This window comes from Fonsecaea nubica (assembly GCF_001646965.1).
Source record: "Fonsecaea nubica strain CBS 269.64 chromosome Unknown Scaff80, whole genome shotgun sequence".
In the NCBI taxonomy this organism is placed as follows: domain Eukaryota; kingdom Fungi; phylum Ascomycota; class Eurotiomycetes; order Chaetothyriales; family Herpotrichiellaceae; genus Fonsecaea; species Fonsecaea nubica.
This window is the reverse complement of record NW_019173753.1, coordinates 105,528-121,332: the sequence shown is the minus strand read 5'-3', so window position 1 is coordinate 121,332 and position 15,805 is coordinate 105,528. Positions and strand designations below refer to the sequence as shown.

Below are 15,805 nucleotides of genomic sequence, written 5' to 3'. Positions count from 1 at the left end.
GCAATGAAGGTTCCTGTTAGGATCGCTATCCATAACCTGGACAATCTCGTGAAATGCCTGTTTCGCTCGATCGTTCGCTGGTTCGATGTGGGCAAAATCGGGGGCCTGTTGGCTGGGGTGGTTGCCATTCAGATGTGGCTGGGTCGACGGAGATATCGGGATGTCCTTCGAACCGAATGTTTTCCTCGAGTCGAGTGGTGTAGTCGAGTCGAATGATACTGTGCTGCGGAGCGCGGAGGTGGACACGGACAGCGGGCATGTCTTTGAAGAGTGTGAGCGTCTTGTGTCGAGTCTGGGTGGATAATTGTGCTGCGACTTTTATCTTGCGTCCACGCAACCATCAACTCCGCTTGCAAGGAGTCAATAATTGACACGGTTTATTCTCGAACCCCTCTCCTCTCTCTTGTCTTTCATGCCTTGCAAATGGAGTGGACACCAATGCAGATGGAAGTTGCTATTGCGCAGCGGCCGCGGAGCAGAGAGTCTGTGGTGCGATTGAGCGTCTACGACAGCAAGCAGGATATCCGAGCCCTCCTCCTAGATAGCGAAGCCCTAGCCTGGACGAACGGCCTCCCTCAAGCAGACTCTCCTGGCCGAAGTCGTTAACCCCAACTCCAACGCCAGAACAATACCTAACGCCCGAATCTCTGCCTCGGCCGAAGAAAAAGGAGAAGAAAAAAAAAAGCCACCTCGGTTCCAAAGCCTCAAAGAGATGGACAGGCGCGCACAGTGAGTCCAAGGAACGGCGTGAGCGGCTCGAGGGGAGTGGTGGCACCGAAGGGAATCCGCAAGGCAAGAAGCCGACGTTCGATCCTCCCAGTCCCCGTTCAATGACCACGCGATCGAAATGCAGCTGTTTGCCTGTGGGATTCATATTTTCGACTTGGAAACGCCACCGTCGAAGGATGAGATGGAGAGATATACGAATAGAGAGAAAAAGAACAATCCTGGCCTCGACAAATGAAGGATGCAGCAGTGCTTCGGCGATATGAATCAAAGTCACGGACTGGATACCGCGGTTACGTCCCTGGAAGCACGAGGGAAAGAAGACATGGCAGGTAATCTCGGAGAAATGCATCTGCGGTATTCCAACGGGTTGGAGCTAGATCAATCCATCGGTGTTTGTGGGTTCGGCGTTGTACTCCTGTTCGGTCAAAAAGATGGCACAGGTCTTTAGTCATACACGCAGTACGTGGGCTACAGAGTAATCATAGCATCGATCGCGAACGCTGTCTTAGTTTCTCCCCACAGTCCTGCCCAGTCAAGTTCGATCGTGGCAGATTCTGCCAAAGCATAATAAAGCGAAATCGCCTTTCGACTTGTGCGAGTGCCAACGCACCTACAAGGCCCGATCGACATTCAAGTGTTCCAAGATGTGATGACACCGTGCGAGCAAGAGCAAGAATCGTTGCAGGGCGCAGCCTCGCAGTCTCGCAGCCTCGTCGGGAGCCTCGGAGATACTCGTTCGGCAAACCTTCCTACACCTGTCAGCCCCGAATCGTGGTCGGGGACCTCGGAGACATTCGGTCGGCAAACCTTCCATGAACATCCCCACTCTGAACTGGCTTCTCCAACTCCCTGCGCCGACTCGAATTTTTGCGCAACATCTGCTCCGTCGCGATCTCTCCTGCGCACCACTAGATATGGCTGAACGGAATAGCGGCCTTCATCTCCGGCGGAGGTGGGTTGGTGCCTAAGGCGGCGCAGTCCTCTTTACTCCAGGTTTTGTTCGCAAATGCTGTCTCCGTCCCGAGTGTTGATCTCCAATGGCGTCCGCCATGTGGTCGACGTTCGCACACGTCCTACGAACCTCTGTCGATACTGCCCTTCCCTCAGACCCCGTCGCATGATCACGTTCCCCAGCAGAAGCGCAATCGAGACAGCCACGCGTCAAAGTGCGCAGCAATCTGCGCAAACGACGGGCGCGGAGCTGGGAGCGAAAAAGCCTGGGGAATCGGACACACGACACAGTTCCATCTGGCGCTTTGCCCGGAGCTGGACATGGCGGCTCTTCGTCATCGCTCCGCCGCTGCTAGTCCTCTTCATGTCGTTCCCGTTCACCATCATGCGAGTGCAGGGCGCGTCAATGGCCCCCTTGTTCAACATCAACTCCTCTCCGCACCTCCCTCCGACTGCGCCGGACGTCATCCTCGTGAAAAAGGTCAAGGGCATCGAGGCGTTCCCAAACCTGACAAGAGACGGATCTTCGCGGTTGACACTGAAGAGGGGGCAGATTGTGGTCTTTTATGCGCCTCACGATCCCACAAAATTGGCCGTCAAGAGGGTCATCGGCGTTCCAGGAGACAGAGTCAAACCCCTGCCCGGCTATCCGGGGGGCGATGACCCTGTGATTGTGCCGTACAACCATATCTGGGTCGAAGGGGACGCGAACAGCCGGGAAAAGTCCATGGACTCAAACTACTTTGGACCCCTCAGTCAGAACATGGTGTTGGGTCTGGTGACGGCAGTTCTGCCGCCATGGGCCTGGCCGGTCGCTGTCCGCGGCGACGAACACGATTACCCTGCCAAAACGAGCGGAAGGCTGGAGAAGGACGTGGTGCAGCACGCAAAGTTGGATCCTGATACCGAGGCGTCGAAGCAAGACGACCCTTTCGAGGACGGCCGAGCTGCGATCGAGTTGGCCATGATGCGGCAGAACCGAGATCACCTGATCACAATGATAAGGGACAAGTCGAAGTTTGACCGAATGAAGACCATGTACGAACGTGCAAAGACAGAGTTGCAGCACGGCACCGACGAGTCGAGGGAGGTCGCCAGTGGGCTAGTGGAAGAGCTGCAGGTCCTGTTTGAGAGCGTGGGATTGAACAAGGATGGAAGCGCGATGCCCCCGGCACTGAGGAGTTTGAAAGAGGGACGAACGGACGAGGGAAATCTCGAAAAGCAGAAAAGACTGGATGAATATCTGGCCCGACAACGCCAAGCTTCGAATGACGGCATCGGATCTCAAGCCTAGTCCGTCGTGGACTATGAACATTGCGTGCCTTTGGCTTGCAACAACGATCTCCCGCACATCGGCTCCGAAACCATATGCCGGCCGTGTCTACCACGCTGGTAGTGTCCACGTCTAGACTGCTCAGCAGCAACCGTTACGGCCTGAGACGGAAATGGAATCTCCTCCCGCCCCGATCTCGGCGTCGAATCCCATTCTCTTTGTCTTCCATGTCCAAGAGACCAAGCGCACCAGCTCGGCGTGGGTGTGGGTGGCCGAATCAACACAAAGACGATATTAACCCTCAGCACATCCCTGCACGGTCGGGCCGGCGTGATGGGGAGTTGGTTTCACCCCCAGGAATTCCAAAATAGTGCGGTGAAATGGATATCATATGCATGCATATCTCGGTTTTCACACAAGCAAGACAGCATTCTTCCGTGCACACCCCGCCACCATCAAAACCTCCGGGAAATTTCTCTCCCGAATGGGCCTCTTCGGGACTAGATCTAGCTAGCTAGCTAGATAGGATTACCAATACCAATGCACGAAATCAAACCATTCCGACGACTCGAACTTGTTCTTCCCACGGTAATGGTCAAGCATTCACGAGGTGAAAAGCTGGTGGTCGTGGAAGAACGTGTCTCCATGTCCAGGTCCAGTCCAGTCTCTCCCTTCCTCACCGTGTATGTGCCCCTCCTCTACAAAAAACCATTGCGACGAGGAGATCCTGGCCTAAATCGCGTCCCAGCGAGAGACCAACTCCTCCTCTACCGTTGTGGCGTGGCCTTTTCACGCGTGTTCGGGGACTGGATGCTACGTGTATAGCGCACTCTCGAGGAGTACACGTCGCAAGGGGGGGCGAGAAGCAGAACACACCTTGATATGACGGATCTACCGTGTCGACGTGCTGGCCACTTCCTCCTCTTTCCGTCTGGATCGGATCTTCGAGGTATACCTGTTGAACACCCAACGCCAAACCCGAGAAATGGTGTGTCCAGGCCCCGGTCCAGGTCCGAGTCGGCACCTACATACATACACACATACACACCTCGCCAGAACGCCCCCCCAATCCTCACCAGTCTGTACGGAAAATGGTCCTCGGGGGCTTTTCACTGGGCATGTTTCACGGTTTCACGGTTCACGGTTCAACAAGAAAAAGAAACCATATCGATCCTCGTACAACGATACAACCGAGAGCAGCAGCATCGAGGCTCAATCCTCATGAGGTTGTCTGCTCGCTCAGTTTGTCGGTGACTGATTGCCAAAGACCTTGTGGTCCTACACCAAGTGCCGTGACGTGACTTGACTTGAATGCCCTTGTCGTTGAATGATCTGGATCGAACTCGACGCGGCGTTATGGAACAGTTCATTCTTGTCCGGAGTAATATCCGTGACTGTGCTGCGAGAAGAGAGTAGGAGGTCCTCCTGCCCCATGCATCAACAATTTTGGAAACCGACTGAAAAAGGGGGACGTGCCACTGGTTTTCGACGCTGCGGCCCTCGTCTCAAAAGGCTTCTTGGGTCACACGGTCAAGGGAGAATTTGGGAGGATATGCATTTACGGCCGGTCAAGAGGTCGACGGAGGTGTTGAGGACAGCCAGCTAGAGGTACAGGAGGTTATCGGCCAGTGCACAGACTGGGACGTTCTCAACACCAAGAGAAGCTATACAAAACAGGCGACAGCGAACCACACACCAACTCTCGGCACCCAGTTGCAAAGGAATTCGCGTCGATGAGATATACTGCTTCGCCATTGCTATCTGCCTATGTGTAGGAAAAGAGTGAAACGTCTCAAGGACCTTGACCCATGCCGTGTAACCCCCTGTGATAATGATACGTAAAGGGTCGTCGCATTGGATGCCCACCATCTCCTCTCGCAGCCTCGTTTCTGAAGATATTGTGTATACTTCTAGGTTGTAAGACGGTGGATAGTGGTGCGTGATTGCTGCCTTTCTTCCTCTCGCGTTTCTCTCCTTCTGTTCTGACATGCTTCTGCCATGGTGTCTTTAGGTCTCGGTCGGTGGGTGCTCGATGCGTATGGCACTGCTGGGTTTGACTATGGGTATGGGATGTGTCCAACCTCTTCAAATGGCCATTCCAGATGTCCACGATCTCTTGCGGTTTCTGGGTCCTCAGAATCGCCATCGCTATCCAGTTCCTCCAGTTCAATCTCTTCCAGAGCGTCAGCCTCTTCAATGACGGCGCCGATTTCTCGCACGGAGAGTTCGATGCTCCGACCGTGTAAGAATGGTGGAATGAGTTCTTGACGTGCGAAATCAAGCAAGCATACACGGAGAGGAGGGCCCGGAACGAGTCTTCCATCGTCGCCACGGATCTCCTAGACACAAACGTGAGAAACGGTTCGGATCTGGTGGCAGTATACTGACCTGATAGTGATGCTTCAGCTTCCGGCCTTCTGGGTCTGTATAGTCTCGTCTCCATGTATGCATGGACACATTCCAGGTGCGATGGTGATCGTAGTCGAAAGCAACGAACAATCGGACCTTGCGGTTGCTTTTGAGAATATAGAACTCGGCCAATTCTTGCAGTCTCTCCCGCTTCTGCAAGAAGGAAATTTCGACCACGACACCATATTTGGGGAGACAGACGTGGTGGAAGAAGGCGTCTGGTTGATGTAGATCGCGACAGGCGTTGGATCCTGCTTTCGAAGTAGGCGGCGTGATGGCTAAGATTCTTTTCCTGAACATCCTGACGCGGTGTCGTCTACACAACTTGGTCAACTTCTTGAGGAGTTTCCGAGAGAAAGACTGTATGAACAACTGCTGAGCCGGGGATGGGATTTGGTGAACGAAGGTCTCCAGGCCACAGAAATAGCCGTATCTACATCTCGGTCAGCAGGAATCGAGCTGAGGATTCATCTTGCCTTTCAAAACATACTGAGTTGGCCCTCTCTGCTCAGCCAAGTGTTTGTTCGTCACGATCCAGTTTGGCTCTGACAGGGGGTATTCAATCCAGCGAGCGGTGTCAGGCGGATCGCCGACGGTACGACGGTTGATATCTTCGATAATGGTGGCAACCTCTGCATTGTCTTCGGCCAATGGAGGAATGGGGGGCAGATTCATGGTGCAGAATTGATATCCCGTGGTACTTGCCACGGAAACGAAGCTTGAAACAGCAGACACAAGGTAGGGAAGATGGGATGGAACGATGAGGGTGGAACGAGATGTGGTGAAAGAGACTGATATGATGAGGGGAGAGAAAGAGAGTGCGGGTTCGGAGGAGGAAGAGATGGCGTAAGTCGAACCTGGTTTCTATGATGCAGCAGGAGCCATTGAACATTGGGTCGGTGTCATTGCTCTTGCCAGTTCTTTCCTCTTCTCAGCTTCGTCTCAGCCTCGTCTCAGCCTCGTTCCTCTATCAATGTGCTTAGTCAGCTGCACTCATTCTTGGGCTACACAACACATTGCAGGTCTATAACAATGCTCCAGGTCTGCTCAAGTCACTGCTCGAATACCTTATATCTTTGATAAAAGCCCACCGACTGCCGTACGGTTTATGCTCGACGGCGTGTACTACAGTTCTCAATCAAGTCCTCGTTCTTCATGGCGAGGCTGGGGCTTGATAGGTCCGTGTCCCCCAGAACAACCCACGGAGGGCTCTTAGTGACATCCCATTATGCAGTTGATGCAGGAAACCAATCCTGAATACCCGTCCTACGAAGCCCGGCTGCTTCCTTCAAATGCCCGGGTAATTCTCCCAACATGTCAACAGCAGAGCTCGGAGCTCACTCGCCCATTCACTCTGCGCCGCCCTGCGCCGCTCTGCGCCACCGTGCAAAGACGAAGTATCCTTGAAGTGACACCGCTTCTCTTTTTGCAGAGGAAAATGGCTCCGAGAAACGCGCTCCCAGCCGTCTTTGTGGCTCCATGCATGGGGAAGAAGAAACATTAGCGGAGGCACTCCTAAAGCCCGTGGCCCAGGCTGCGCAAGCCGCTGAAGAGGCCACGAGGATACGAGCAGATCTGGGTATCAAGCACAAGTATTTATGGTAGGTAGGTAGGTAGGTAGGTAGGTAGGTAGCCAACGACTCGTCGCTATATATGCATACATGTATATATGTATGTACGGTCGTCCTCGTCGTAAACAGCGCCATTGCAGAGGCCAGAGTAGCCAGTCAAGCCGGTAGAAAGCGTGTTTTGTTTGACACCCACCCACCCAGTCAGTAGTTGGTTAGTTTCCTAGGTTGGAAGTGCATGGTAGGTGCTGGATCTGTACGTCAACACAGCCAGCCAGCGAGGTGTGCGTTCTGCGTTGTGGGTGTGGCTTCTCCATCTCACGTCTCATATCTCAGAGGGTATTTGGACACCCCATTCGTTAATACCTTTGGTGCTGCTTCTCTGTCGCTGTCCGACAGCAAGAGCCAGAGCCAGAGCCAGAGATTCTTGGTGTGTTTGTGGATTCTCAAGCCTTGGTTGCCATTGCGTTACACTGTATTGCATGTTCGGTCGGGCAAGTCGGCGGCAGGGGATGCTGTACCACTTGGTGATATATGATTGTGACGGATCTGACCCCATGCAACAAGAGGAGGCAGACACACCAATGCTGTTTCGAAAAGCCGGGGGCATCCATCCCACAGACACGATAAAATCAGATTGACCATTTCCCAACCGACTTGTTCTTCCCATGGTAATGGCAAAGCATTCACCAAGTAAAACCGGCGTTGTGGAAAGTGTCCAGCCCAGCCTCCCTCCACAATGTTTCCTAGCTCTTTAAACCATTGCTGCGAGAAGGTCCTGGGTACAGAGTCCCAGAAACTCACTCCTCCTCTTGACGTGTAGCTTTCCATGCGCTTTCTTCGGGATATGTCGCTCCGTTTGCGCTCCTGAGTGCTTCAAGGGACAAGCCGTAAGGGGCCGAGAAGTAAGCTTGAGATGACGGTCAGACCACGTCGCGCTGCTGCACTCTCTCGTGTTGGAAAGACTGTATAGCATACTAACATCAGTGCTGAACCAAGAATTGTGCGTAGATCTATGCAGAATGAGCATCAAGTCTAAGTCGGCACTCCCTTCCTTGCCAGTGTGCTCCTCCAAGCCTGCTAGTAAGTCAGTGCTGGTGCCGTCGAATTGGCCGCACTTCAAAGCGGGAACGCACAACTGTGCTCACGCATTCAAGTGTGAAAAGACGCTTTCGTTGGGCTGGCTCGTCTCTAGTTCTCCATGCCCAGAGCTTGTCGTTAACTGGTTAAAAGCAGCAACAATTGCGGCATTGACTGGAGTCAGTCTGAACGTGAGAAACCTCCGCCCTGAACAATGGTCCTTCCGATGAAGATGCAGCGCTGGGGGAGCCGAGGACTCGATTGTAGGCGAATTTTCGCAACGGAACCAGAAAGGGGTAAACATGGTGCGTTGAAGCCGTGGTACAAGGTGTTCTGCAAAGGGTCTCCGCATGTATATTCCGGCTCATGTCACGAGCAGTTCCCCAAAGACTTCCTCGTAGACTTCCTATCTCTTTCTCTCCAGGACGCTGGGTCAGAACATACAGCTGAGAGCGAGCAAAGGATCATAAATAGCGGTTGGGGGTCTGACAAGTGTGTTTCTTTCAAGGTCGACGAGGAACATGTCGAGCCTTTGACGGGAGAGCATCGAGGCTGTAGGTGCTCGCTCAGTTTCGGCAAGGATATAGTCCTATGGGCTTGGGCCCACGCATCCGCAAGCGCCGTGACGCCCTGGTTCATGATCTGAATCGACTTTGATCAAATATTTGCGGCCAATCTTAGCGGCAGTTGGAGCAGCCAGCAAACGTCTAGTGTCGCTCGACCTGGCTCCTGCGACCTGGACTGCCACCGCCACCGCGGCGGCCGCCGACAGAGCGTCTAGAGGAGGCATTCAAGAAGGTCCTCGTCGAGGTAGGGTGTATGTGATCACCTTCTGATTCTTCAACGCCGAAAAGTGTAGAAGCTGCCAGCGCATTTCAAACCATCTCCGCGATATTGTTCCTTCTCTTCGCTTCTCAAGCTCTTGCCAGCCAGCACATCACTGTTCTCTTCCGCAGCCATGGCACTCATAGAAGACTTCTGATAGGCTTTGCCGCGTGGCTCAATGATGGTTCGTGAAAACCCACCGCCCGGTTGAATCGAGGATGGCGAAAGAGGAATTGCGAGAGATGCGGAGGACGAGGGTTGAAGCGAGAAAGATAGACACCTTGGATCCCAGGAATGTGGCGCCAGTATCGAGATTCTGCCAGTTAGCAACATGTTAGTAGCGACGGAGTTGCTAGAGAGAGTCGGTACCACCCACTTATTGGGGGATTCCCTTCAACGCAGCTACAACGCAGAGCATTCGTCGCCGCCGGAGAGGGAGATTCGACTCAGCTACTAGTTATTGGACCTTTACCAAGCACCAGTATTGATCTCACCTTGAAAACGTAGCTCGTACAATGGTCCAGAAAGGAAGTAGGAAGTAAGGAGGAAGTAATGGCCAGCCAAAACATTCAGTCAGGATCCTCTTCATCGTTATTCTCGGCCTCATTTTGATTTCAGCCGTTTAGAAGAATACTTCGCCTACTACAACGCAGCCTGTAGCATGAGGAATCTCCACTGTTAGGATGCCATTATGATGTGAAATCCGGGACGAAAGACTTCGCTATTGTGCGGCAGAAGGGCACATGTCCAACTCTTGCTCCCTCGTGCTTTCTGCAGGCCTGGCTGTGGATAGAGAGGCAAGCTCTTTGTGATATTGCATCTCTTTCTTGTGCACCGGTGCCCAGTGTGTTATCGTGGGGAATGAGTGGAAAGGGTCTACTTTCGAAGGTAGGCTCAGTCCTTGGTATACTCGTATCATTTGTTTGTGTCAATCAAACCGGATAGACGGAGTATTCGGTCCTTCTGTGGAAAGAAGGAGAAGAAGGAGAAGAAGGAGAAGAAGGAGAAGAAGGAGAAGAAGGAGGCCCATCACCAGCCTTGTGTCATTTGAGCAGCGATATCGAGAGCATGAGGTGGCTGTGCTTCACTCAGGATATTTAGGCATATCATCCATCAGCCTGGCTTGTAGGACGGCCTCCATAATCGGATGAGAGAGGAACACTCGCTTTGGTTCGAGACGGAGAAGGAGAAGAATAAATCGACGGATCCTCCAACGGCGCCACGAGTTCCGTCCACAGCTGCGTCGAGCCGAGGATACACAGTGAGACGAGGTTCCATCTCCACCCTCTCATCAGGCAAAGGTGCTTGTAGATGTCGCGAAGGTCGCTGGCGTGCGCGAGGGCCAGGGCGAGGACAGCCACAGACCAGTTTTTCGCCATCCAGTCGTTCAGTCGCCCAGTCATCCAGCAGGTACATGTTTAGCTCGACATTTGCTGCAGCCACCGCATGGTTGATAGTTGTCGTCGGTCTTGTCAGTAACCACAAAGGTATAGGTAGATCAATCCCAGGAGGGTGGGTAAGAAGGCCCAAATCGCACAGGATGGGAGATTTGCCATCATGCTCATTCGTCCACTCGCAACTTCTCGGACATTCCGGTGTGGTTTGCGACCCGAGGTCCTCCGAGCCGCCCATGATCAGCTCCAGATCTGGAACTGGGGGCACCCGTTGAGGAGGAGCTTGTGTCCTCGACGAATCCTGGCACTCACGGGCAAGTGCAGGCAGCTTGCGTCACCCAAGACCCGACGGTCACCGTCGAACGAGAGCTGAGGAGGCTCGGGATGAACCAAAATGGATGGAGATCGCCCCAAATCTGACTCTTGGTTCAGCTCGTCCACCTAGATCGCCTTCTTCAAGCCGTCATAGGGTTTTTGCTGCTGCTGTTGCTGCTGTTGCATCTTTGTCAAGAGCATCAACATGGCCAGCGGAGCATATTGTCCGTCCCTGAACTCTGACGAGACATCCATCGCTTTGAACCTTCACCACTCGCATCTGGCCACGGACAAGTCATGGAAAGTTGGAAGAGGGACAGAGTTTTGAAGCCATAACAGCTCCCAGAGCATCAAAAGGCAAATAAGTCCGTGATCGTGTTCGACAAGGAATCGAAGGGGGATAGAAGAGGTCATGTTCCTTGATCCTGTGTTGTATCATTTGGCGCCGGCCGGTTGGATTAGCCGAGTGAGTTATGTGCGGGTTCTTGAGTAGGTATCTGTCTGTCGCTTGCTTTCTCTTTGCGTTTCTTTGCTTCTCTTTGCTTCGGTATCCTTTGGTCTGTTTGCTTGCTTGCGATATTCGGATACAGAGTCAGCCCAATGGAGAGTGGCCCCAGGACTCTCCGGCCAAGCAAAGCAGACTGTAAGGGTCTTTGTTCATGAGCTTCTCCACTCCTTTTCATTCTCTCCTGTTCTGATCATCTCTGACTCGTCGCGAACTTTTCGTCATTCGAGATCCGGTCCGCGCAGCGCGCGCTCGGGGGAATATGCGAACCACCATCTCCATCATCACAGAAACGCGACATAACACACCACTTGGAGCTGCGGCTAGACTGTTGCCACTGTTTGCCATCTTTTCCATATTTCGCCAATGGTTGAACTCTTCTCCATGTTCTCATTTCTGTGTAGTTTCTGTTGTTGTCTCTGGCATAACACCAGATGTCTTCGATTGGAGAAAAGAAGCCTGCAGAGCACACGCGGCTTGGGGAACTTATCTTGGTCACTTGTGGATTGGTTCAGGAGAAGCGAGGTCCTAGGTAGAGAAAAGGGCTGCGGAGCGGCCGTGTCCGTGGCCGCTCAGGTGTCCGGTCTGGATGGGTAAATACGTCTCATATTGTACGAGCACCGCTCAGGGTTCGACGTGCCCGTGCAAGAACTCACCGAGGCCTGTCTATTGTTGTTATTCACTTGACTGCCAGCACTGATCAATGAAATAACATGCCAATAGTGAATCAACGGACGAACATCGTGAATTGTACTAGGTTCTCGGGAACCTGCCAGACTAATACAGTGGCCACGCCAAACCCTAGGCGTACAAAGCGTGTTTTCCTCCTATTTCCCATGCAATCGCCTTTTTACCTATTCTCTTCCATGCCACCATGCCTGCCCTAAGGGAGCGAGAGACCTCCCCGGCCGAGTTTTGTTTGTCTGATTTGGTGCGTTCGGTGTTTCAGATGTCCCAGTTCTTGCAGCTGAATTGCCGGGGCACTGGTGTATCTGCACGAGGAGTGTAGAGGAGTGTAGAGTGCGGGATCAAACATCGATACATAGCGAGTGGTGACCGAGTGGTAAAGAAGATTGCCTGACCGAGACCCAGGAGGGAGGAAGAGGTACTGCTCCTTGGCGACGGCCGGGAGTGGATGGGCCGATAGAGGTGGCTGGCCTTGGAGGAAGTCAGTCGGCTAGCATCTCAATATATGCCCGTATACATACTGCTCAAGGGCTATAATCAGGGGGTCAAAGGCAGGGCCAAAGGCATGTGTTGCATCAGCCAGTCCAATGTCAGAACTAAAACTGTGGCTCCAAAGCAAACGAACACCAGCGGGAGCATGACTGCGAACGGAACAAGGAGGAGCATTGCCGCCATGACGAGCAGAAAAGACGACGAAGGCTGAGTGGTGAATACGCAGATTGAAGGACGTGAATTGAAGGAAGTCAAGAAGTCGCTGTGGCTGTCGGACTTGGCGGTTTTGAAGCATTTTGGACCTTCCTCCACTTCGATATCTCAACGGGAGAGCAACAATCTCACCTTGTCTCTCACCTAGTGACTCCGTTCACTTCATCTACTTACCTAAGCCCTCACTACTTCTTGCACCTTCTTGGATTAATTGACGGTAACTTCGTGAGGCCCTCCACACAGGATTCAAACCATCCAAGCAACAGACCAGACACTCCTCATACCCGATGATACAGAGCCATTCAACAGGCGTCGGAGAACCCAAGACCACAGCGGAGACCAACATTCAGCTGATGAGGGAGACAATGTCGTCATTGGCGGTGATTCAGACGACGCCAAGGAGGCGCTTCTGTCCCGGTCAGTCGATGGGGTCTGCTATATCATCACATCCAGTCAAGCCCAGCTAACGAAGTGTACAGGAACTCCTGAGTGCCCAACCGCTATTCGACGAAGATGGTGACTGCATCGAGGAAGACGAGGAGGTTGAGCCCGAATATGTCGACCTTGAGGAGTCCAGAATGGAAGAAAGATATGCTACAACCAACGTCAATATGGAACGTTCTTCTGACTCCATTGAAGAGCGAGGAGTCAAACAAATACCATTCAGAGCACCTACTACCGCGACCTTTCCTCCGCCTTTCCACATCTCATCCTGTGCTCACCGTTTTCCATGAGCATCAGACAAAATTACTTCTCCGCCGATCAGGGGATCGAGCAAGGGCAAATCACGCTCAGTGTCCACGAAGCAAGCGACCAGACATTCCCGATGGCATGAAGGCACTCCTCGACCTAGCTCTTGACGAGGGTAAAGAACTGCTTGTACGTATGCAGCCAAGTCATCTGCTCGAGTCAGCTATTATCCAGCGCGAACAAGTCAGACTCGGCTACCTCTGATTCGATACGAAGTCACCTACTTCGCTTGCATCAATGGTGCAGGAATATGTAACGCCTTGAACATACTCATCGGGGAGGTTTCTGTGTCTGAATGCAGAGCTTCAATCCTGATGCGCGAGACTCGAAGGAAAAGACCACGAGGAAAGACATTCAAGACCTTTGTGTAACAGTTGTCTTTGGACAGAAAAAAACATGTGGAGACCACATCCCTGTCATTTGGACAATTGCCAAGAACTACGCCCTTGTCGTTGAACAGAAAAGGGGATTTTTGAGCAGCAGCAGAATTTTTTTCCTCTTCCATTTACAACTCTCCGTCCTGTTTTTGCTTCGAGACTTGAAGCATGCACAGAAAAGAGCCCATCAAACTCCGAGAACGTCCTCTCCAGGTACAGCTAAAGCTCGGCCTCAACGATGCACAGCACCACATCTTCAAGACCCTCGCCGTCCGAGTCAGGAGAGAATACGCTGCCGTCCATCCAAAATCCAAATGGGCGGACATCAATGTATCCTGGGGCGCCTTGCCTGTACGAGCGAAAGCCGACGTCAGACGTATGATGCTCAACCTATGTATTGAAGCGAACCTATTCCCTCCTACCACCAAGCGAACTGTGATAGCAGCTGGTATCGAACACAGGATACATATGGTGCGGCGCACCTGGCAGGATACGAAAAAACGGTCGCCGAAAAGAAGCAGCGATTGAACAAAAGATAGGCGTTGAGGAGCGATCAACGGCAATTATCCCTTTGGTCTTTGTGGTTCCATCGGCTCAAAACATACGCATTGGCAGGGTTTGCGTTTGTTCGTCGCCAGCCGCCTGGCGAGGGCACGCAGTCAAAAGGTCCACAAACTGGTTGTTTCTCACCCAGGCTCCCCATCGTTGGTCGCTTCAATAAGATGGTGATGTCGAATGCAGCTACCTACCTCTTGCCATGCTCTCTCTTCCTCAAGGCCAAAACGTCTTGTAGACTTATCACCGGCCTTTTATCGGCTGGGTCGGCGAGAAGACGAGTGCTGCGCTATAACCACGCAACGGGAAACAAGCTGGCCTTGATGCGGAAGCTGCGCATCCTACTCTTGGACCGTTCGAGGCTCGGAGATGCTTTGCAAGAAAAGAAGTCTTTCCGACGTTGTTCCTAGGCTCGACCACGCGGTTTAAGATTCGTCACTCGTGCCCGTCGAGTGCTGTCAGAAGGCTGGGAATCTCTGGTTGACGGATGGTCGCGCAGTTACATCCTGATCAATCGACGAGCGAGCCAACTCATTGGCATCGTGTCGGATCCGTGCCCAGGCAACACCCTGCTGTTGCATGAGCCGATGAAGACCTTGTCCGCCTCGACATCTTCCGTCTCAGTGCCAGGGGTGAGACCAATGTACTCAGGAGGGTTCATTTACAGCTGGTTTCCCGGTTGGCGTCCTCGAAATTATCAGGGCTCCGCATGACGTCTGTGATGGGAACGACATCCCTGTGGCGACACCCCTGCAGTCCTATCTCTGCCTCAACTTTGGCACGGGCCCCTCGACGAGGCCATGACACCGGTCGAGTACCGGAGCTGCACCAAGGACACGTACAATGTGAACCTGAGAGCCACGAGGAGCCCTACAATGTCCAGCACTGGACGCTGGGCAACGAGATGTGGAGGGCATCGATGGCATCTAGCAAGACACTCAACACCCTCTGTGAGGTCGCCACGGATGGCCCCCTTAGTCAGCTTTTGAAACAAAAGCTTGCATGGACAGTGGAACAAACTCCAGAATGTCGTCGTCATCCAAGATTTTCTCCGAACCAGATTGCTACACGGTCTTCCGCGTTTGCACAATCTCTAGCTAGAGATTGACCATTGTTGACATTCGCCACAACCTCCAACCATGAGTGGTGCTGTTGGACTGACGATGAATCGACGTCTTTCGGCGCATTGTTCAAAAAGAGGCATTCTTCTCTCTCTCGGCGTCGTCGAGGCGCAACCTCCAAGATCCCGGCGCTCTTATTCGACACCCGCGGCGTCCACTGATACTCCAGCAGTCGGTCGAGAGGGATAGGGATGCTGCTTCTAGCGCTCGCAGGACCGGTTGTTGCACAGGCCTGGTACCCTCGACCGATCAGAGAGACGACCGTGAGTACAAGAGGTTCGACAACGGCAGCTGGGGCGATGACCGTTACAAGAGAGCTACCAAGCAAGCTTGCAGAAGCACCATCTGAAGGACGAAGCAACTACTTGATTGCGACGACCAATCTTGGGCTATTGCGGGCGACACGCACAGAGGAGCACGGCATGGATTCCCTGGTGGCTGAGTCGGTCACATACAATCCCCCAGGGGGTCGTATAAGTCGTTTAGTTGGTTGCGGAAGCCAATGAGTCTGCGCCCTCCGTCCGAAGCCGCTGGTTTCTAGAAGACCACCGATGTCAATGA

At 53.0% G+C, this 15,805-nt stretch overlaps 3 protein-coding genes across 3 annotated transcripts; 2 read left to right on the top strand and 1 right to left on the bottom strand.

Annotated features, from left to right (window-relative positions):
• Positions 1 to 1,735: 1,735 nt before the first annotated feature.
• On the top strand, positions 1,736 to 2,974 carry AYO20_09116 (signal peptidase I; the record flags this gene model as incomplete). The annotated part of the gene is made up of 1 exon (XM_022647388.1): positions 1,736 to 2,974. The coding sequence occupies one exon, from the start codon at positions 1,736 to 1,738 to the stop codon at positions 2,972 to 2,974; it is 1,239 nt and encodes a 412-aa protein (XP_022496662.1).
• Positions 2,975 to 5,010: 2,036 nt separating this feature from the next.
• On the bottom strand, positions 5,011 to 6,037 carry AYO20_09115 (hypothetical protein; the record flags this gene model as incomplete). Its single annotated transcript, XM_022647387.1, has 3 exons — positions 5,011 to 5,292; positions 5,342 to 5,795; positions 5,853 to 6,037. The coding sequence occupies 3 exons, from the start codon at positions 6,035 to 6,037 to the stop codon at positions 5,011 to 5,013; spliced, it is 921 nt and encodes a 306-aa protein (XP_022496661.1).
• Positions 6,038 to 12,806: 6,769 nt separating this feature from the next.
• Positions 12,807 to 14,096, top strand: AYO20_09114 (hypothetical protein; the record flags this gene model as incomplete). Its single annotated transcript, XM_022647386.1, has 4 exons — positions 12,807 to 12,821; positions 12,921 to 13,155; positions 13,208 to 13,320; positions 13,782 to 14,096. 4 exons carry the CDS (start codon positions 12,807 to 12,809, stop codon positions 14,094 to 14,096), a joined length of 678 nt encoding a protein of 225 aa, XP_022496660.1.
• Positions 14,097 to 15,805: the final 1,709 nt, after the last annotated feature.